This window comes from Leptonychotes weddellii, chromosome 5, assembly GCF_054177405.1.
Source record: "Leptonychotes weddellii isolate Sample4059 chromosome 5, ASM5417740v2, whole genome shotgun sequence".
NCBI lineage: Eukaryota > Metazoa > Chordata > Mammalia > Carnivora > Phocidae > Leptonychotes > Leptonychotes weddellii.
This window is the reverse complement of record NC_138373.1, coordinates 104,611,512-104,632,774: the sequence shown is the minus strand read 5'-3', so window position 1 is coordinate 104,632,774 and position 21,263 is coordinate 104,611,512. Positions and strand designations below refer to the sequence as shown.

The 21,263-nt window shown below is 51.0% G+C and overlaps 3 protein-coding genes across 9 annotated transcripts in view; 2 read left to right on the top strand and 1 right to left on the bottom strand.

Annotated features, from left to right (window-relative positions):
- The first annotated feature begins 3 nt into the window (after positions 1 to 3).
- Positions 4 to 6,529, top strand: ITGB7 (integrin subunit beta 7). 2 transcript variants are annotated; one of them, XM_081821740.1, is made up of 12 exons: positions 4 to 210; positions 937 to 1,178; positions 1,512 to 1,670; positions 1,967 to 2,062; positions 2,229 to 2,318; positions 3,357 to 3,503; positions 3,907 to 4,100; positions 4,475 to 4,698; positions 4,942 to 5,161; positions 5,300 to 5,508; positions 5,839 to 5,996; positions 6,259 to 6,529. In XM_081821740.1, exons 1-12 carry the CDS (start codon positions 108 to 110, stop codon positions 6,511 to 6,513), a joined length of 2,097 nt encoding a protein of 698 aa, XP_081677866.1. In that variant the 5' UTR covers positions 4 to 107; the 3' UTR covers positions 6,514 to 6,529. The 2 variants fall into 2 exon arrangements, with proteins under 2 accessions (XP_081677866.1, XP_081677867.1); XM_081821741.1 differs by having other exon boundaries at positions 6,254 to 6,529.
- Positions 6,530 to 6,944: 415 nt separating this feature from the next.
- Positions 6,945 to 16,815, bottom strand: ZNF740 (zinc finger protein 740). 4 transcript variants are annotated; one of them, XM_081821745.1, is made up of 8 exons: positions 16,570 to 16,815; positions 15,391 to 15,704; positions 15,002 to 15,056; positions 12,855 to 13,004; positions 12,424 to 12,513; positions 11,842 to 11,965; positions 11,430 to 11,548; positions 6,945 to 10,244 (listed from the first exon to the last, which is right to left on the bottom strand). In XM_081821745.1, exons 4-8 carry the CDS (start codon positions 12,936 to 12,938, stop codon positions 10,155 to 10,157), a joined length of 507 nt encoding a protein of 168 aa, XP_081677871.1. In that variant the 5' UTR covers positions 12,939 to 13,004; positions 15,002 to 15,056; positions 15,391 to 15,704; positions 16,570 to 16,815; the 3' UTR covers positions 6,945 to 10,154. The 4 variants fall into 4 exon arrangements, with proteins under 4 accessions (XP_081677871.1, XP_006741632.1, XP_081677872.1 ...); XM_006741569.3 differs by lacking the exon at positions 15,002 to 15,056 and having other exon boundaries at positions 16,570 to 16,814; XM_081821746.1 differs by lacking the exons at positions 15,391 to 15,704; positions 16,570 to 16,815 and adding an exon at positions 15,191 to 15,383.
- CSAD (cysteine sulfinic acid decarboxylase) overlaps positions 16,024 to 21,263 on the top strand; it is a 28,930-nt gene continuing 23,690 nt past the window's right edge. For 2 of the 3 annotated variants that reach the window (XM_081821744.1, XM_081821742.1), the window contains exon 1: positions 16,026 to 16,321. The gene's annotated coding sequence lies outside the window, so the exon portion shown is untranslated. Of the gene's footprint in view, positions 16,322 to 21,263 lie in introns of all 3 variants that reach the window. The other variant, XM_006741572.3, reaches the window with a different exon arrangement.

Below are 21,263 nucleotides of genomic sequence, written 5' to 3'. Positions count from 1 at the left end.
GGGGGGTGCCGGGCTGACCCACGCCCGCTCGCCCCCCAGGGGAGCCGCAGCGGCTCCGCGTGAGCTTCCTGCGGGCCGAGGGGTACCCGGTCGACCTGTACTACCTCATGGACCTGAGCTACTCCATGAAGGACGACCTGGAGCGCGTGCGCCAGCTCGGGCACGCCCTGCTGCTGCGGCTGCAGGAGGTCACGCACTCGGTGCGCATCGGTGAGCGCCGCGCCGCCCCGCGCCCCGCCGGCCCTCGGCCTCCCCCCTGCAGAAGCCCGGGGCCCTACCTGCCCTCTCCCAGTTTTTAACAGACCTGCCCAGGCCACACGTGTCGGCGTCTCTTCCCAAAGACGTTCATCTTCCAGGACGGCGCTGGAGGGGATTTAGGAGACTGTCCAGTAGGAGCACTCATTCTACAGGAGGGACATGACTGAGTCCCAGAGTCTGGCCAGACGGGGTTCAGACAGCTCCCAGGGGTCAGACAGTGCACCCTGGATCTACCAACCCAGATACTGCCCTGACGCCAGCGGCTCAGCCCTGTCTGGGTCTCTCGGACAAGGGCTAAAGGCCACTGTCCCTGGCTGCGCATTCTGCACTCGCATCTCCCTGGCTCAAGATGCCCTCCTTTGCCTCCCGCTACACCCTACACCCTCTCCTTCTTCCTCCGGAGACCCTGCCCGACCTCCACTGTGTCCTCCCCTTGATCCCCTCCTGCCCCCACTGCCCTGAGCCAGGGATCCAACCCCTTTGCCCCGGCCAGGTACTCGGTCCCTGCGCGCCAGGAGCACTGGCTCTCCTTATCTTCTCTACTCCTCTGTGACAGTCCCCTGACCGCGCCCCACTGCTTCCCATGGACCTCTGCCTTCTGAGTCCTCAGCAGCGGCCCTTCCACCCGGCTGCCGGCCAGTGACTTCTGGCACAGCCCTCATGATGCCCCCCTCCCAGGCTTTGGCTCCTTCGTGGACAAAACGGTGCTGCCCTTCGTGAGCACGGTGCCCTCCAAACTTCGCCACCCCTGCCCCACCCGGCTGGAGCGCTGCCAGCCCCCCTTCAGCTTTCACCATGTGCTGTCCCTGACCGGGGATGCGGAGGCCTTCGAGCGGGAGGTGGGGCGCCAGAGCGTGTCTGGCAACCTGGACTCCCCCGAAGGTGGCTTCGATGCCATTCTGCAGGCTGCACTCTGCCAGGTGAGGAGGCGGGGAGGGCTTCTGAGTCTGAGGCACTGTTTGGGGCCAAGACTGCCCCCTAGGGTCGTGCAGTGCCCAATTCTAGGGGTGCCCTTTGTACCATAGTTCCTGTAGTTTGCATATTCATTTTAAACAATTACCTGGTGGATTGGAGTCAAAAATGTTGAGGAAGAGGCATGGCTTTCTAATTCATAAGAAGGCCTCCGCTAGCAGCAACCCTGTTTGGGGGGATACTGGAGACAGGGGAATACTCAAACTGACTCAGAATGAGGCTGGCAAATCCGTGGCTCGTGGAGCCCGGGGGCACAGCCTACGTCCGACCCCCAACCCCAGGAGCGGATTGGCTGGAGAAATGTGTCCCGGCTGCTGGTGTTCACTTCAGATGACACATTCCACACGGCTGGGGATGGGAAGTTGGGTGGCATTTTCATGCCCAGCGACGGGCACTGCCACTTGGACAGCAATGGCCTCTATAGTCGCAGCCCAGAGTTTGTGAGTCCCCAGCCTTGCCCCACCCCTCCCTAGCTGAGCCCCCCCTTCCTCTACCTCCTTATCCTTACCAGTGACCGCCCTGCTCTCTTCCCCAGCAGCTCCTCTTCTCCATGTCCCCCCACTGCTCAGACGGAAACCTGTGTCACCCCACTCCGAGCCCCTCCCTCCTCCTTGCTGAGCCTCCGGGGTTCCTCTAGCTGGTAGAACCCCGGTTCCCGGATTTCCTGGGCGGAGGGCACCTTGGATAATGTGGGGGAGAGCGGCGGTGCTCACCTTGTCCCCGCTCCCCTGCCCAGGACTACCCCTCTGTGGGTCAGGTAGCCCAGGCCCTGTCTGCGGCAAACATCCAGCCCATCTTTGCTGTCACCAGTGCCACGCTGCCTGTCTACCAGGTGAGAACCGGCTGAATGCCAGACCTTCCCGCCACGAGCCCTTCTCAACTCCCTCAAAGACCCATTCTCTAACTTCCTGTACGCCCTCGCCCTCCTTCCAGACCCCCCAGAAGCCCACTTCCCTCTAACTGTGACCCACCATTTCTCTCGACTCCTCATAACCCAGGAGCTGAGTAAGCTGATTCCTAAGTCTGCAGTGGGGGAGTTGAGCGAGGATTCCAGCAACGTGGTGCAGCTCATCATGGACGCTTATAATGTGAGGGGCTGGGCCTGGGCAGCATGGCGAGGGCGGGCACCGGAAAGGGGCCTTCAGGGGAGGTGGCAGAACTAAGACAGACTGATCACTGTTTGGTGTAGCTCTCCACAGCTCCTACCTACAGTTTGCCTATGGCTGTCATTCATCGTTCACTCACCCAGTCTGACTTTTTTTTTTTTTTTTTAAGATTTTATTTATTTATTTGACAGAGACACAGTGAGAGAGGGAGCACAAGCAGGGGGAGTGGGAGTGGGAGAGATGCGGGGCTCAATCCCAGGACCCTGGGATCATGACCTGAGCTGAAGGCAGTCGCTTAACCATCTGAGCCACCCAGGCACCCCCAGTCTGACATTTGTAAATCTGGTGTCTGGCTTGTGCAGAGCACGGAGCCCTGCTCTGGGCAAGGAAGGAAAGGAACATTCATTGAGTTGGTATTTCGTGCCAAGCACTGTCCTAAGTGCACGTGCTGTTTGCCATCTCATTTACCCCACTAAACCCCTGTTTGCTAACGATTAGCATCCCCATTTTATAGATGGGGATACAGACACAGGAGGCTGAAAATAGATAATAGACAGAAGGGCTGGCATTCATGCCCCAGTCGATCCGTACATAAAGAAACATCTGGAGCCTACTTTCACTGAGCTTACAAATAATTCAGAGACATTCTTCACAGGAACCACAGAATTTTACAGGTAGAAGGAACCATAAAGATCCTTAAGTGTTTCTTGGGCTTAGCTCTGTAGCCATGCCGTAGACTTCTTATGACAGGGATCACATCCTAAAGCCACGGTGAGAAAAATCTGAGACAGTATCCAATTTCCCAGGGCAAATTCAATTGAAAGACTCTGCCCTTGAGCCCTTTACGCGCACAGGTTATATATCCTGATTTGGGGTTTGAGAAGCAGCCGCTGCACGTTGCAAGGGGCCCCACGGTGGGCCGAGGGCAGGGTTATGGCGGAATTTGAAATGGCTGGAGAGGGCACGAGGTGGGGTTGGAGTCCTGCCTTCACGTGGTTACTCACTGTCTCCCTTCCACAGAGCCTGTCATCCACGGTGACCCTCGAACACTCTCCACTCCCTCCGGGAGTCCACATCTCATATGAATCTCAGTGTGGGGATCCTGAGAAGAGGGAGAGTGAGGCTGGGGACCGGGGCCAGTGCAACCACGTCCGAACCAACCAGACGGTGAGAGCCAGCCGAGATAGGCAGAAGGAAGGAAGTGGGGGTGGGGGAGGGAAATTGAAGCAGGCAGGAAAAGATGGGGGGCAGACACAGAGAACAATGCAAAAGCATGGGGTAGTTCTCCATCCATCCTTTCTAAAAGGGTTTAATGAGTGTCTTCCTCCAGTGGGTGTCTAAGAGATGGGTGTTAGCATGATCCTATCCCTTAATTTCTTAAGGAATAGGTTCTGGAGGATCAATAGGTTTGGGGTGTGTGTGTGTGTGTGTGTGGACACAGGACCATAAGTCTGATTTCTGCCCACATTGTCCTCAGGTGAATTTTTTTGGTGTGTGTGTGTGTGTGTGTGAGTGTGTGTGTGTGTGGACACAGGACCTTAAGTCTGATTTCTGCCCACATTGTCCACAGGTGAATTTTTTGGTTACTCTCCAAGCTACCCGCTGCTTCTCAGAGCCCCATCTTCTGAAGCTGCGAGCCCTTGGCTTCTCAGAAGAGCTGATTGTGGAGTTGCACACGCTGTGTGATTGTAACTGCGGGGACACCCAGCCCCAAGCTCCCCACTGCAGTGATGGCCAGGGGCTCCTACAATGCGGGGTATGCAGGTGAGGCCTCCAGCTTCCTTTCACCCATGTGGCTCCCCACACATGACTGAGCCCGATGTTCTTCTTCTCCCTTCTATCCTCCCACTGGCGTCTCTAGACATCTTTTTCCAGCCATCCCAAGACTCCACCCCGATTTTCATCTGAAGCTTCCCAGATATGCCAAGACCCTCCCCTCCACCAGAACCCCCTCCACTCTTCTTCTTGGCGCTCAACCATACACCAGCATCCCTTCAGCCACTCATCTCTCTTCAACTCTTTTGAGAGCTTAGGTTTAGAGGATCCTGGGAAAGATAGGTCAAGGGATGGTCAAACCCTCTGACCCACCTTTCCGTTGCCTGGCTCTGCCTGACTCAGCCTCCACCTTCCCCTCCCAGCTGTGCCCCCGGCCGCCTGGGTCGACTCTGTGAATGCTCTGAGGCTGAGCTGTCCTCCCCGGATCTGGAATCTGGGTGCCGGGCCCCCAACGGGACAGGGCCCTTGTGCAGCGGGAAGGGACGGTGTCATTGTGGACGCTGCAGCTGCAGTGGACAGAGCTCCGGGCGTCTGTGCGAGTGTGACGACGCTAGCTGTGAGCGCCACGAGGGCGTCCTCTGTGGAGGTACCTGCAGACTTTGGGAGAAGGGTGGGGGCGCAGAGTGGCTCCCATGGGTATTTAGGCTCTGGGAACTTCATGGCCCTAAGGGCAGGTATCGAGGATTCTGGTGTAGGAGTTGCAGGTGCCTGGCCCACTTGGGAGGGAACTGGATGCACAGGAGCAGACCAGCTCTAGGCAGCCCGTGGTGGCACGTGATGCCGGTGTGTGAAGAGTATGGGTGTCAGCCCGTGCGTGGCTCTGCCCCAGGCTTTGGCCGCTGCCGATGTGGATTGTGTCACTGTTACGCCAACCACACGGGCAGAGCGTGCGAGTGCAGTGAGGACACGGACCGCTGTATCAGTCCCGACGGCAATCTCTGCAGTGGGCACGGACGCTGCAAGTGCAACCGCTGCCAGTGCTCGGACGGCCACTTCGGCGCCCTCTGTGAGCAGTGCCCAGGCTGCGAGACGTCCTGTGAGAGATACAGGTGAGGCCTCGGGCCCGGCAGCCTGGGAGCAGGGGCGCAGCGGGGCTTGCTGAGCCACTCCCGCCGGCCCGCTCCTTCCTGCCGGGTAGCGTGGGTGACAGCTGCCCAGCTGGTAACCTCTTGGTGTCCACCGGACAGGGACTGTGCGGAGTGTGGGGCCTTTGGGACTGGTCCCCTGGCCCTCAACTGCAGCAGGGCTTGTGCCTCTGCCAACGTGACTCTGACTTTGGCCCCTATCCTGGATGATGGCTGGTGCAAAGAGAGGACCCTGGACAACCAGCTGTTCTTCTTCCTGGTGGAGGAGGAAGCCGAAGACAAGGTCGTGCTGAGAGTGAGACCCCAAGAGAGTAAGTGGGCAGGGATGCCGTGGACATGCCGAAGGGAGCCCTGGAAGTTTGACGGGTAGGGCCTCAGAACTCTGGGGTTGGGGAGGTGGAGAGAATGGGAAGCCAGGCTAGGGGTTGAAGTAGAGCAGTGAGTCCAGGCAAAAGTGGAGGCGATGGGAGACTTAGAGGAGACTAAGGGGAGACTTAGAGGAGACTCGGCCACTGAGGATAACCTTGGCCACTGCCGGGTTCCCTTTGTTTTCAATGACAGGCAGGGACGGGGAGGCTGGACACACTGTGGGCAACTGTCCACCAACCCGCATGCCCCGCTGTGTTGTTTCTTGTCCATAGGAGTAGATCACACCCAGGCCATTGTGCTGGGCTGCATGGGGGGCATCGTGGCAGTGGGCCTGGGGATAGTCCTGGCTTACCGGCTTTCTGTGGAAATCTACGATCGCCGAGAATACAGGCGCTTTGAGAAGGAGCGGCAGCAGCTCAACTGGAAGCAGGTGGGGAGACTGCCTTGTACCCTACTGGGCTCTCCCTGGTTAGGACCTCTTTGCTCTCTGCTTCCCATACCACCCTCAGCCCTGACTCCTTCCACCTAGGCTATCCCCCTCACTTCTGTCTGTGCCTCCTCTGCCCCAACCCCCTGCTAACATCCATCAGCTCTTGGGGTGCTGCTCAAGCTTGAGGTTGGCCTCAGGGTTAGATAAAGGAGGAGATCTGGGACTTTTCCTCATCGTTTCCAAAACCCCCCCCCCAGGACAGCAATCCTCTCTACAGAAGTGCCATCACGACCACGGTCAACCCCCACTTTCAGGAGGGAAGGAGTCCCCTTCTCTGAAGCGGGGGGAGGAACACTCCTCCCAGGGCTCTTCTCTTTCTTCTCAGCAGCCTGGTAGGGGACTACTGAGGAATGGTCACCACCTACTTCATTCTGACACCCGAGGGCTGCCTACCCCCACAGCCTCACTTCCCTACCTCACGAGTGGCGGTCAGCCCCTGCGCCCCCGTATACAATAAAGACTCTTACCTCAGAGCATAGCGGTCATCTTGCTTTACCCACGGCCAGAGCAGGCTGTGCAGCCTGGGCCTCAGTCCTCCCCCCAGCACCTGAGGGTGGGGAGGCTGGCTCTAACCCGACGTGCAGGACACTCAGGAAGCGGCCGCTGGGGGTGGGCTGCTCAATCCCCAGGCTCTGCTGATGCAGAAGGGCTGCAGAGCCACACGCTGGTACCCTAACCTCATTCTGTTCTGGTGTGCGTGTTTTGTTTTGTTTTTCTTATTCAGAAGTGATATCCTGTTTTTACTTCCACTTGTTGCTCTTCTGTGGAGGGGAGTTTTAAACGGTGGTTTCCAGGATGCTGGACGTTTGGGGTGGTTATATTTGGGGGGAAAACGGAAAACCACTTTGGCCCCAAAGAAGCAGCTTTCCCAAAAAAAGAGATAGTATGTAGAAAAGCCCCATTTTCTTTTTATTTAAATATCCTAAATATATCACGAAGGAACATACACTGCACTTTAATGGTAAAAAGATACAAGTTTATAACATCTTATAAAAACTACCATTTAAAAGTGATCTTGTTCATTTGATATTCCCCTCCCCCAATAGCAAAATAAGTATATTAAAAAAAAAGAAAGAGAGAGAGAAAGGGAGGGAGAGGGCAGAGAGGAAGAGTTGGAAGGGATTAAGATAAAAGCCCCAGGACTGCAGCAGAGGCAAAGAGCGTCTGGGGAGAGGGTTAGAAGTTGTGGCGGGACCCCCCCACATCTCATTTAACCCTCCAATGTCAAGCCATAGGGCACAATCAGTAGCTATGTGATGAAAGAGGCTGTTGGGGGGGTGGACGGAGAAGAATTGGGGTGCAGGGAAGGGCAGGGCTGGTAGGGCCCCATACAAGGGCCCCCCCAGAACTGGTGCTCTTTCCCAGGTCCCCAAATTCCACGTCCTGGTCTCTGAGAGCCTGCCCTAGCTCCCTTTCCCTTCACTCCAAATGCACCTGAGGCATCTGTCCAGTGCTAGACCCCACCAGCTGAGGAGGGCTGGGGCGTTGGGCCCAGAAGCCTCTGCAGCGCTCTTTGTCTGTGGTTTCCCTAGGGTGTAAGTGGGGCTTCTGGGCCCTCTGGGAGGCTGAATCACTCCTTTCACCTCTTTGCTCCTCTCTCCTCACACATCCTTGGCCCCAGAACCTCAGCACCTGGACAACTGAACTAAGCACCTACCTGCTCCTGAGTTGCCTCCACACCCAATCCTTGGCAGGGGTGCTTCCGGTATGGCTCTTTCCACATCTGCTCACAAATTCCCTCTCCCTCCCACCCCGGCAGGAGGCTGAGGCTGTGGGGGGCCACGGCACACTGTGACCTAAGCACACATCCGCACACGTAGGGGCATAGGTCACTCAGGGGATTCTCGCCACACACACTCCGACCCTAAACAGATTAGCTGCAAGTGGCAGGGAATGAAGCCTCCTATTTTCAAAAGTGCTCGTGGGAGAGGTTTTCTAAATGTAGCTTCCTTCCAGGAATACATTCCCAGAAGTAAATGATAAATTCCAGCCCCAGCAGAGGTCTCTAACAGGCAAGGGGCTCACTCACACACGGGAAGATACCCGGCTTGTAGGGACCACAAGGGCAGCTTCAGGGACTGAGGTCTAGGCCCTGGACCATAGCAAATGCAGGTGCCAGCATAAAACTATAGGAGCACAGGCAGCAAACACTGCCCAGTGTCTCTGCCAAAGGACCTCAGGAGCCGTCAGAGCAAGTCTGAAGGGTGCCACACCTTTCTTTCCCCGAAATCCTCACATTTCAGAGGTACACAGCCCCCCACCCCCCTCCCGCACACCTGACAGCCAGGAGCTTTCTGCTGCTGTTCCTACATCTAGGAAATGAAGTTACACTGCCTGGAGCTGCCATCTTAGATCCCCACTGACAGCGTGGTCAGGTTCACCAAGCCTCCATGATTATTCCATGACTACTCCCCTCTACAGGTCAGGGCAGGCCACAGTGGGGACCAAACCCCAGAACCTTCCACAGCAGGCAGAGGGTTTTTTATTTCACTTTAGAAAATTCATGTTTACAAGCTTTGGCTTGAGTTAAACACCCTAACCAGCCTGCTGAATCAACCCCCAAAAAACCTCTCCAAAACAAAGCCCTTCACTCCCCTAAATCACGTTCCTCAGCTGGGACCTCAAGCACCCTCAGATTTGGTGGTGGTGGTGGTGGGGGCTGTTTCATGCTCATCCTCCCCTGAGTTGAGGGCCAGAGAAGGGTTTGGCTCAATAATGTGCCATCTCCAAGCATACAAACACAAGCACACATTTCAATGAACACACTCAAGCGCACGTGCGCGCGCGCACACACACACACACACACACCCCTGATCACTTTTTTGGGGGTGGATAGGGTGGTGGTGTTGGGGCAGAGAGGAGCAAAGAATATGATTAAGAATAAAACCTACAATAGGTTTCTTCCTCAGTCCTTTCTCTGCAGCACCCCCCCCCCCAATTCTTTGTTGGGTAGGGATGGCCATTAAGAAGGAAGCGAAGATCTTATTCTTTGGGACCAAAGGCCACACCCCTATCTCCTACCTGAATACAGTGATAGGACTTGGGCAGGGAGAGCAGCTCACACTGCTCAACAGTCATGTCAGGGGACACCAAACTCCTTTGTTTCTTGAACAGTTGTTGCTCAACTTGGGACTAGTCTCGGGTTGTTCCTAAGAGGGCACAAGGAGAGAGAACCCCCTTTGGTATCCATGACTACCTGCTCAAAACCTCTGTCTGGCTCAGGAGTCAACGGCAGCGAGGTAGCCACACGCTATCTCCAAGATGGAGTGCCCAAAGAGGGCATGGAAGGGCTCCGTGGGCCGCTCTCACCCAAGTTCCCTCCACAAGGCACTTGAGCTGACCCCATCAGGTACCAGGGTGGCCTGGGCCGTTGCAACAGCCGTGGGCACAGCTCTCGCTCTTCCCTGGAGGAAGGAAGAGGTACCTGCCCACTCTAGTTGTACCCAGCCCTTGTCTGCTCCTCCCGCCATTCTTCCTTCTGTCCCTACAGTGTATAAGGAGACCAAGGTAAACTCAGCTGCCATCCCTGATCCTCCTCTCCTTCAAACAGAAGGTGAGGTGCAGGGCTGTGGAACACTGAGGATCAACTGCAACTAAAAACTCAATTCTGGGGAGGGCTGGGCCAGCCATTGTCCCTGCTTTAACCAGGGCTCTATGCCTCCATATTACCTGTATCCACAGTGTAGCTGCTAAAATTGCTTTTGAATAAACAAAAACAAGAACAGAACAAACAAACAAATCCCTCTCCCCAATCCTTTCCATTTCAGCTGCCAGCTGGAGTCCAAGGTTGTGGGAGCCACACCAGTCTTGGTCCTGTACCTTCAGTCCCCACCTATAACCTCAGCCAAGGGTCCAGGGACTAGCTTCCCTACCCAGGAATGCTGTAGGAACTTCCCCGAGATACTCATAGTCTCAGATTATTTACAGAGCTGAGGCTCTGAGGCCGCTGTCCCCTGATGCACTCTTCTGGTCTCCTGGGTCCACTCCTCCAGGAGGGGGACAGGTACAGACGGGGTGGTGGTGGGACCATCAGACCAGAGGGGGTGCGCTCTTCGGTAAATTCTTCTGATCACTCCCACCACCCAGGGCCCCTTGCGCCTATAGAGAAAACTGCCCGTCGGAAGTCTTGGACTGGCACCCTTGGCACATCCGTTTGTGTCTGAGTAATCGATCTGTCCGAGAGAAACACTGAGAAGAAAGGAAGGATTAAGTGTTGAGAGGAGAACCTCAGCTACCTGTTGGCTAGCTCTGCCTTCCCCACACGGGAGGCACGCATCCCGTTCCACATGCCCTCAGCAAGTGCACAGATGGCAGGAGCACACAGTGGTTAAGAGCGCAGGCTCCGGGGCGCCTGGGTGGCTCAGTTGTTAGGCGTCTGCCTTCGGCTCAGGTCATGATCCCAGGGTCCTGGGATCGAGCCCCGCATCGGGCTCCCTGCTCCGCGGGAAGCCTGCTTCTCCCTCTCCCACTCCCCCTGCTTGTGTTCCCTCTCTCGCTGTATCTCTCTCTGTGTCAAATAAATAAATAAAATCTTTAAGAAAAAAAAAAAAAGAGTGTAGGCTCTGAAGTCGGGAGTCCTGGCTCTAGCACTCAGTGGCTGTGCAACCTTGGACACGGTATCTGACAGCACTTCAATCTGTACACTCATCTGTAACGGGGCTAAAAGTACCTACTCACAGAAGGGCTGTGTCATTCATCCAATATTTATTGAGTGTCTGTCTCAAGGCAGGTACAGTTCTTGGGGCTGAGGATAGAGTGGAGAACCAGAGGGGCAAAATCTCTGCCTCATGGAGCTTTCATTCTAGTGTTTTGAGATTCAGTGTAAGCGGGTGGAACAAAGCATCCAGGAAATGTTAGTTGTTATCATTTCTCGTCTTTTGTTCTTGTCTTGTTTTGGTCTAGCTCTTATATTCTCATCAAGTCAGACACTGACCCCCCGGGCAGAGATTGTCTTTCTTCTTCCAGGTGCACCAGCTCTGAGTTAGACTGAATCCTGCCTCTGCCCTCCATCTGCTGTGTCCTTAGGACACTTAACCTCTTTGAATCTCAATTTCCCCAAATGTGAAATGACAACACAGCTCTTTACGGAATTAACATGAGAATTAAAAAGATAATCTATGTTAAATATGCTCTCACAGTGCCTGGCACAGAATAAGTACACAAGAAATGCTACTGTTATTACAATTATTCTCATGGCCCCTCCCATAAACAGCTGCATAAGGCCAGAGAGAAACACCTCACCCTGAGGCACTAACTCTACCATGGCCAGGAATTCGATGTGGCCCCTTGTTGGGAAGGGGATGGGGGCTGGCCCTGGTTCTTGGTGAAGGAAAAGTTTGTTGTGTGGGGTAGACGGGTGACATGTGAGCTTACCTGATGACACCGTTCACACTGGTAGGGCTTTTCGCCACTGTGCACACGCTTGTGACGCTCCAGGTGGTACTTCTGGATGAAGCGCATATCACATATATCACACTCAAATGGCTTCTCACCTGGCCCAAGTGGAGAGAGAAGTTAGTATCAGGAGGTACACAAGGTAGGGACTTCATTCCAGGTATTTTCCCAGAAATTTTTAATTTTTAGCAATGTACGGACACCTAATGAGGAAAGGTCCCCAAAGCTGTCGGTCTCTGACACGAGATACAGAGCCACAAAATCTTTCTAGCTAATTCACTTATCTTCTTCCTCTATTTCTGATACTCGGCCCCTAAAACAAACCCAATAAGAGCTACACACACGCACACACACACAACTACAGACTACTGAATATGAGCAAGAGACTTACCAGTATGAATAAGGATGTGCCTCTTGAGGTGGTAACTGCTCCTAAAGGCTCCAAAGCAGTGTTCACAAATAAAATTTTTGGGAATCTTTACTTGAAAAGAACCATTTTGTTCCACCACCACCACCTAGGGGCAACAATCAGGCATGTCATAAGGCTATCCCTCAGCCGCCTTTTTGTCCCCATTCTACTCTGGGTCAATTTCCAGTTGCTGGACAAAGTAATCTTTCTGATGTTGTCATCTCCCCCATTCCCTAGAGTTAAGAGACCCTCTGAGGAAGGAGGTGGGCATGGGTAAACTGTCTGCCCCATCAAACCCAACACCTCTGAATGTGACCTGAGGTCTGCCTGCCCCTTTGCCACAGGATCCCATGCTTCCCTGGCCCTCCTTCCTTTACCAAGGATGTTCTGGAGAGGGCAGAGATCAAAGACCAAAGTGGCCTATGGAGGAAATAAGAGTGACACACTCATTAGCTATGAGTGACCAAAACATCTAGGGAAAACTCCAGGTTGAGCCACAGACGAAAGAAAAGGAATTACCCCATTACCAAACGGTACCAGTTTGGGGATTACCCCATTACCTGCCTTTTTAACAGTCTTCTTTGAATGAGAGGCCTCAGCCAAGCTGTCATCATCTTTGCGACTCCGGGACTTATCGCTGTCTTTTCGGTGGCCCTTTAAAAATAAATCAAAGCTAAACTCACAGTCTATCTCCCCACACAAGACAGGAAACCAAATGCTGTGCTGCAGACAACTTCTAAATGACAGTAACCACCTGCCCCAAAGGTTTAGAGAAGGTACTCATCCATTTCCTCTCCAAGTACTATGGTGTTAAGGGGTTACAGGTAAAGTCCTTCCTTAGCTCTCTAAAATACCCACATTCATTCATTCCCCAGCTGGATCCCTTTTTCCCACTTCCCTAAACAGAAGCACTGAGGAATCAAAGCTTGGCATCTCCTGGCAGAGAGCTTGGGCCACCCGACCCCCAGGTGCCACAATGGACTCAAACGCTGTACCTGACTTGAGCACCTCAGCACATCAGGGCTACCTGCCCGCTCTCCATTCTCGGCCTGCTTGCTGGCAATCTGGCTCAGCATCATCTTCTTGCTGGCTGCAGTGGGAACCAAACTCACACCTGCTAGGCCTTCACAAGCCAGGAGACTTGCCTAAGTTGAAAGGAGATGAGGTGTCAGGTCACCTGGCAGGGCAGGGCAAAAACAGGCTGCCATCTTCTATAGAACTACCTTTCACACCCAGCCACAAACAAACTGCTTCTCTAGGGAGTGTCCCTCTCTACTGCAAAACTCTGCTTCCTTCAAGAGTCCTCCCTAACTCACCTCACCAGGAACAAGTTACTTGTTATACATCAGCATTTAAATACAAATCAAGTGAATAACCAAGTATTATTGACACTTTTGTCATTAGCAATGTGCTAGGACCTGTTACCAGGTACTTGGCCTTGTGAATGGGCAGGAGGGTCTGCCCTGCTAATCCACTGAAATGGGAGATTTCTAGCAGAATTTCCTCCTTCCTCTCTCACCAGCAGGTTCAGAGGCCACTTATGATTGGCAGACATCACTGGTGCCAAATATATATTCTATCAGGTCCCAAAAGCATGTTTATCAGCAAAACTAAGTTATTTCTCCCTTTATATTTTAAATTCCCTAGGTGTTGTCAATTTTAACAGATATAAAAATTAAGTCACTTGGAAGGATTTTAGGGTTGAGTATCACTTTCTCTTGACCTCCAAGGCCATTTATTTGTGTGCAAATCCATATATTTTCACATTCTCTACTCTATGCATAGTTTAAAAAAATTACTTAAACAAGGAATGATTAAAAAAATTTCCTCTTTTCATGGCTACATTCTTCAAACTGACTTTGTTTAGCCAGCACTAGAGAATATACTTTTCTTACTGAAAAAACTTTTTTTTTTTGAAGAAACACTTTAAAGAAATAGTTGATCAGCAAACTTCCACAAGTGATTTACTAAAAAAATTCCTTTTAAAAATACTCTTAAAAAAAGAAATTCCTTTTAGTATATCCTGGGACTCCTTCTTTTCTTTCTCCTTCAAGGACTTTGGACAGAAAGGTCTAGAGGTGGAAAGCTTAGCTCTGCTGTTTGTACTGTATAATCCTGGGCAAATTACTCCACCTCTTCAGGCCTCAGTTTCCTTATATGCAAAATGTTTATGAGAGTATCTACTCTCACAGGGTTGATGAGAATAAAACTAAGATACAAATGCCTAGCAGTGCCCAGTACAAAGTTAGTGATTAGTGAGAGGCAGTTTCTCAGAACAAGAGTGAACATGATGCCGTGAAGTGGGTTGCAAACAAAGGAAGAAGAAACCGAGGGCTCCTAATCTGCAAGGAAAGAAGGAAGCCATGCATGCAGCTGGAAGAAAGCCAATTAAACTCTAATCAGGCTGCCATCCTGGTGAGACTGGTACAGGAGGGTCCCTGCAAGAAAGCTGGGAGAAGCTCTGGGGATGCCCGCACATGGCTTTGCTATCCACACTTACAGCAACCTAACAGATCATCCTGTCTCTCCAATCCATCCTCTCCCCTCACAATGACAATTACCTTCTAAATACACTGATCTGATGTCACTCTGCTGCTTAACATTCTTCAGAGAGTTCCCATTCATTCAGAATAAAGTCTAATTCCTTAGCAAGGCATAAAAGGCCCTTGGGTTATACTCTTAACTTCTCCAGGAAACAACTCCCTCACCCTAAACTTTTCCCTCTATCACTACCTACCCTATCCCCCTAATCCATTTAAGCCCCTTCCTCCTTAACTAGCAAACTGTCTGCAGCACTCCTAACCTCATCACATTCTCCCATGCCTCTAAGCCTCTGCCCATGCAGTTCTTCTCCTTGTCTGAATGTCCTGTTCTGCTTGTTTATCTAGCAAAATCCTATGCATTCTTCAAGCTTCACCTGCTTTCTTCCATCCAGGCAGAGGTACCCTTCTCTCTCCTCTGCAGTGTACATACCTCTATTATTGCATGTTCCTTCAATCAACAGATTCATTGAGTCTCTGCTGCTAATCAACCACTATGCAAGGTATTGTGAATATAAAGGTAAATAATAGACTGTCTCTCCATTTCCCCCCACCCCAACCCAACTATCCTGGAAGCTTGCTGGGGATGGGGACAATCTTACTCATCTTTGTATCCCCAGCATAATGCCTTGCATGAAACAGGAGCTCAATTAATTCCTGTTGAAAAAAAAAATGAAGCATTCACCAGACTGTTCACTCCCTCATGCCCCTCAGCACTTAACGTACCAAGTGTAAACTGAGTAATTGTTTCACAAATGTCCCATCAGTGCCTGTGATGCAGAATAGCCTACCTCCTTCATTTGACTGGAAGCTCCCTGAAGGCAGGGGCTGTGGCCTGTCTCCTTTCCTTCCTCTAGATCTCCCCCTGGTGCTTAATACAGAGCTTGGCTCACTGGGTTGGTCAATATGTTGACTAAGGCAGCATTCAAGAGTGAAACTGCAAACACGTTTCCCAGTGATCTTGAAGGAGGAGGATTCTATAGCATTTTACCTGAGCCATGCTGATTTCTCACTTAATGCAACCCAAAAGTTCAGGAGTTTCTTGATCCACCTTTCCTAAGACACTGTTGTTTGAAGAACTGTCACCAAATCACTGTAACAACTCTTTTGTGTCCCTTCCGTCCTGCTGCCATATTGAACTGCCTTTGTCTTCAAATAGATCTTAGTGTCCTCCAAAGGGAAGATAGATGTTCCAAGAATCCCTGGACTCTGCCTGGCTCCTGTCTATGATCTGAAGAAAAAGTCTGCTGGTGTTCGTTTTCCAACCGAATCCTCTCGTTGAAGTTCACGATCTGTTTCAGAAACCTGAAACCAGGAAAGGAGATGGGGCTGTTAGGTGCAACATTCTCAGGCCATTCGACCTGCAGTAGGCTGAACTTTTTTTTTTTTTTGGTGGGCGCTCTCTGTGAACCTCAGGAAGAGGGCATTAGTTAAGCAGAGTTTTCTTTCTAGGTCAGAAGAAACTGGTCTCCAGGGCAAAGAGGAGCTGCCAACGGGAGTAAAAGTAACTGGGGCCTCTCATGGAAGAACTGCAACAGGCCAACTGCTCGGATTTGCCATCTTACGAATAGAAGAAGGGGGCGGAGGCCCTCCCGGGCTTTTGTGCCGAGTGGGCCGGGCCGCGAAGCTAGCACTCTATTAAGGAGGCCAGAACTGGGGTGGAGAAAAGCTCAGAGGCTATCGCTGGACGCCTGAGTAGCAAGTCAGCAACCGGACTGGCAGTGTGCGCTGGGCCGGCCCACACGTGCGCGTTCTCCGAGTCCGCCCGAAGGTACGGAAACTCGCTGCGGAGGAAGGCAGGCAGGCGGGGGCCGGCGCTCCGCGTTCCCTCCTCCCTCCTCCTCTTCCAGCCAGCCAGCCAGCCAGCCAGCCGCAGCGCCCCGCCGCACGGAGCCGGAGGAGAGCACCGAGGAGCGCGCGAGGTGCGTGCTCGCGCCCGCGTCCCCGCCAAACAAGCCCCCGTCCGCCCGACCGCTAACGCGGCCGGACTGGCGGGCGGGGGGCGGTGCGCGCGCGCGGCCCCTTCCCCTCCCCGGCGAGCCCCCTCCCTTCGCCACGCGCCCCTCCTCCCTTCCCCTCCCCCTTCCCGCGCGGCGCCCCACGGCCTGCGAGCAGCTGAAGCGCTGCCGCCTGCCCGGAGGACGCTGCGTTCCCTGAGGCGTGCTCCTACCTGCCAGGCGCGGCCTCCCGCTGTCTCCCCCACCGCGCGGCGCCTCCTCCAGGCCCCAGCACACCGTGCCAACCCCGTGGCCGCCGCTGCCCGGCCGGGACCGAGGCAAGTTTACAAACACCAACCCGGGGCCCGTTTCCCCGGAAGCACTTCCCCCTCCCCTCGTCCTCTCAGCCGAGCAGCAATATCCACTTCCGGGCTCGGAGCCTGGACCGGCGAGAGCAGCCAGAAAGGGGGTGAGGCTGAGGACGCTGGGAGGGGGTGCAGCTGGTGAGTGGGCGGTGCCGGCGCGCGGAAGGACGGGAAGGGGGCGGACCGGCGGTACGACGCGTGCGCCGTGGTACAGGCGCGCCCCGGCGGCCATCTTGACTGAGGGCAGGAACGAAGACCCTGAAGTGACGTGCGCTGGGTGCTAGGTTTTGCTAGGTGGGCTGGTTGAGGCTCCTTGAAAAAACGCCATCAGTTTCCCTTCGCGGACGTTCTCCCTGTCGCATCTGAGCCTGCAGCCCCAAGTAGAGCCTGAATAGTTCGTACCCAGCCTTTTCACGTAACTCAGCCGAGGTCCTCTTTATCTGAAAGTTTTCTATCAGGCCCAGCTCTGCAGATTCTGGGGCCGCCCAGTCAGCTGGGAGAGAAGTTAACTTTCTTTAAACGCTTCTTCCGTGTACACTCAATCCGGGCGCGTCCCGAGGTCGGTCTGGTTAACTTGCAGCGCTTACCCCTTCATTCCAGACTTTCCAGCGTCTGACATTGGCCTTCTCGCCTGGAAAAAGCCATAGGACTCCCTTCGGTAGAAGACTAGTTTCATTAGCGATGTAGGGTGGCCCCCGGGTCCAGCGTTAAAAAATGGAAACTTGAACTTTTCTTTAGAATCTCCCAATCTGAGCTATTAGGAGAGGTTCCGCTAAAGATGGATTATGCCAAGTGTTCTTAATGGAAGGAAATGTCAGTCCATTTATGTCTCAGCTTCTGCTGTAGGTGCTGTCAGGTTGTGAGTTTAGGAGGATTGAGATGCCAAAAGAAAAAAATACTTATTTATGGAAAAGAGGAATTCCCAACTACTCTTTGTACACGGGTTTCATTTCCCTGAGCACTTTATGTTTTGAGCCATTGACAGCAAATCTTTGTGCTCTTAGACTCATGATAAAATTGAGATAAAAATAGAGAAACGTTATTAGAAATAAGTCTTTAATTAAAAAAAATTATCTCATACTTATTTTGACAAGTCCGCACATACATAAGAATAAAAGGTAAAAGTGTTAAGTTTCCTTTTTCTACTATCCAATGCTCCTGGAGATAGTCACTTTTATCAGTTTGGCAAATACACTTCCAGACTTTTTTCTATGTTCATACAATTTTTTTTTTCATCCAGAGTATATTTATTGAGCAACTACAGTGCTGGACACTAGTGTTACATTGTAGATATCTAAGTTCTTTAACATTTTAACAATTGTTACATAATATTCTAACTTATATTTGTACTTTGATTTGTCTAGACTCATCCTGATGAACATTTAGGTTAGTTCCATTATTTTTTTAAATAAACAATGCCATAAGGAACATCTTCCTCTAGTCATCCTTTTGCATTTATAGATTATTTATAGATAGAATATGTGCATTAAAAATTTTTTTTTAAGATTTTATTTATTTATTTGACAGAGAGAGACACAGCGAGAGAGGGAACACAAGCAGGGGGAGTGGGAGAGGGAGAAGCAGGCCTCCTGCCGAGCAGGGAGCCAGATGCAGGGCTTGATCCCAGGACCCTAGGATCATGACCTGAGCCGAAGGCAGACGCCTAACAACTGAGCCACCCAGGCGCCCCTAAAAATTTTTTTTTAAATTTATTTATTATGAAAGTCAGAGAGGGAGAGAGGCAGAGGCAGAGGGAGAGAAGCAGGCTCCCCGCCTAGCAGGGAGCCCGATGCGGGACTCGATCCCAGGACCCTGGGATCACGACCTGAGCCGAAGGCATCTGAGCCACCCAGGCGCCACCCTAAAAATTTTTTTTAAAAGATTTTCTCTATTTATTTGAGAGAGAGAGAGCACAAGCAGGGGGAGTGGCAAAGGGAGAGGGAGAAGCAGGCTCCCAACTGAGCAGGGAGCCCAATGTGGGGCTTGATCCCAGGACCCTGGGAAATTGACCTGAGTGAAGGCCAACTTTCAATGGACTGAGCCACCTAGGCGCCCCTGTGCATTTTAAATTTTAATCAATTCTGTGAAATTGAATTTCAGTTTGTAACAATTTACATGCTCACTCAGAACCATGTGTCAATGTCCCCATTTCCTATAACATAGCGATACTGGATACTATGAATTTTTAGTGCAGTTGCCAATTTGATAGACGAAAAATAGTAATTTCATTGTTTAAATTTGCATGTCACTGGTAGTAGAGTTGAGCAACTTCTGTTGCGTCTTCTCTAAGTTATATTAACTTTTTATTTGTCATATGCATTTAAAGTACTTTCTCTTAGCTTTTCGTTTATCTTACAGCCTTTTTTGGGGGGGCAATTTATGCTTTACAGGAAATTATTTGAAACATTCCTATCAAAAATAGGAATAAGGGGCGCCTGGGTGGCTCAGGCTGTTAAGCGTCTGCCTTTGGCTCAGGTCATGATCTCAGGGTCCTGGGATTGAGCCCTGCATCGGGCTCCTTGCTCAGTAGAGAGCCTGCTTCTCCCTCTCCCTCTGCTTCCCTGCTGCTCCCCCTGCTTGTGTTCTCTCTCTCTCTCACTATCTCTCTCTCTGTGCCAAATAAATAAATAAAATCTTTAAAAAAATAGGAATAAGACAGGAATGTTTACCATCAAAGCTAACATTGTACTGGAGCTCCTGGCCATTGAAAAGTCTCACTATTTTCATATGATACATTCATCAAGAAAGAATTGACTGACAAAATACTAAAACTAGTGAGTTCAGCAGTATGGCCAGATGGGAGATTAACAAACAAAAATTGTATACATAAAATATAAGAACCACCAACCATAAAAATGTGATGAAATAAATAATCTCACAATAAGAATATTATACTTCTTGAAATAAATTTGACAGGAAACTGCAAGTCATATATTAAGAAAATCAGACTATTTTAGTGAAAGACAAAAAGGTCTTGGTTAAATGGGGAGTTTTAGCAAGTCCATGAATAGAAAGACTTAATTTTGTAGAGACATGAGTTTTTGCTATCGATTAAGGTAAGTTCTAATTAAAACGGGACTTTGCATGGAACTTAACCTGATTTTAAAATTTTCATGGAAAAGGGTGCTTGTGTGGCTCAGTGAGTTAAGCGTCTGCCTTCGGCTTAGGTCATGATCCCAGGGTCCTTGGATCGAGTCCCTCGGAGTCCCATGGTTGGTCTGGTCAGGTTCCTTGCTCACCGGGGAGTCTGCTTCTCCCTCCGCTCTTCCTCCCCGCATGTGCTCTCTCTCAAATAAATAAATAAATAATCTTTAAAAATTTAGAATAAAATAAAATTTTTACGGAAAAGAATAATTGCAAGGAGAGCAAAAATCACTGTGGAAAACACAGAGTGGGTAAAATAATAAGGGGTGGGGTAAAGCCATGAGTTATCTTTAACCACTTTAATGGTGTCTTTCTTTACACAGAATTTTATTTTATTTTATTTTATTTATTTATTTATTTTTTAAAGATTTTATTTATTTATTTGAGAGAGAGAGAGCATGAGAAGGGGGAGGGGTCAGAGGGAGAAGCAGACTCCCTGCCGAGCAGGGAGCCCGATGTGGGACTCGATCCCGGGACTCCAGGATCATGACCTGAGCCGAAGGCAGTCGCTTAACCAACTGAGCCACCCAGGCACCCTTTACACAGAATTTTAAAAGTTTTATGTAGTCAAGTCTGCCTGTGGCTTTTGGGTTTTTGTGACGCTACCTCAAGATTATAAAAATATTTCCCTGTAGTTCCTTTTTTTTTTTTTTTTAAGATTTTATTTATTTATTTGACAGAGAGACAGGGAGAGAGGGAATACAAACAGGGGGAGTGGGAGAGGAAGAAGCAGACTCCCGACTGAGCAGGGAACCCGATATGGGGCTCGATCCCAGGACCTTAGGATCATGACCTGAGCCAAAGGCAGACGCTTAAGGACTGAGCACCCAGGCGCCCCCCTGTAGTTCCTTTTGACATTCTTATAGTTGTATATTTTCTGGTTATGTCTTTATCTTAGCTGCAGTTTATTTTTGTGTATGGTGAGAGGTAGTGAGAAATGCCAGACTTAAAAGTAACCAATAGCGTAGTGGGAGAGGAACTAGCCTAGAATTCAGAAAATCAGAGATCTAGGCTTGTTCTCATGTCACCTGTGTAATCTTGGACAAATTAACTCTGGACTGAGAGTCCTCATCTTGAAAACCAGGGTGAATAAATAAATACCTTTCAGGCTAATTTCCAGCACAATGTGAGGATCAAATGAGGTCATAGATGAGAAGGTTTTGAGAAAGAAAAAACCCTTTGCAAGTCTTCTAAGATATCATTAATACAGATTTTTGGTCTATGCAATCAAATGTAAGTGGAATGCAGCATTATTTTTCAGTCCTGGAAATAGTTGGTCGATTCACCCAGATGTTCATTGAGTGCCTTTGTGCAAGACCTTGGGGGAAGGGAGAGGAGAGTGGGGAGGATGAAAACTAACATTTTTTTGAGTACCTCTTTTGTATTTAGTGCTTTTCTTAAAGATAAGATTTTTTTTT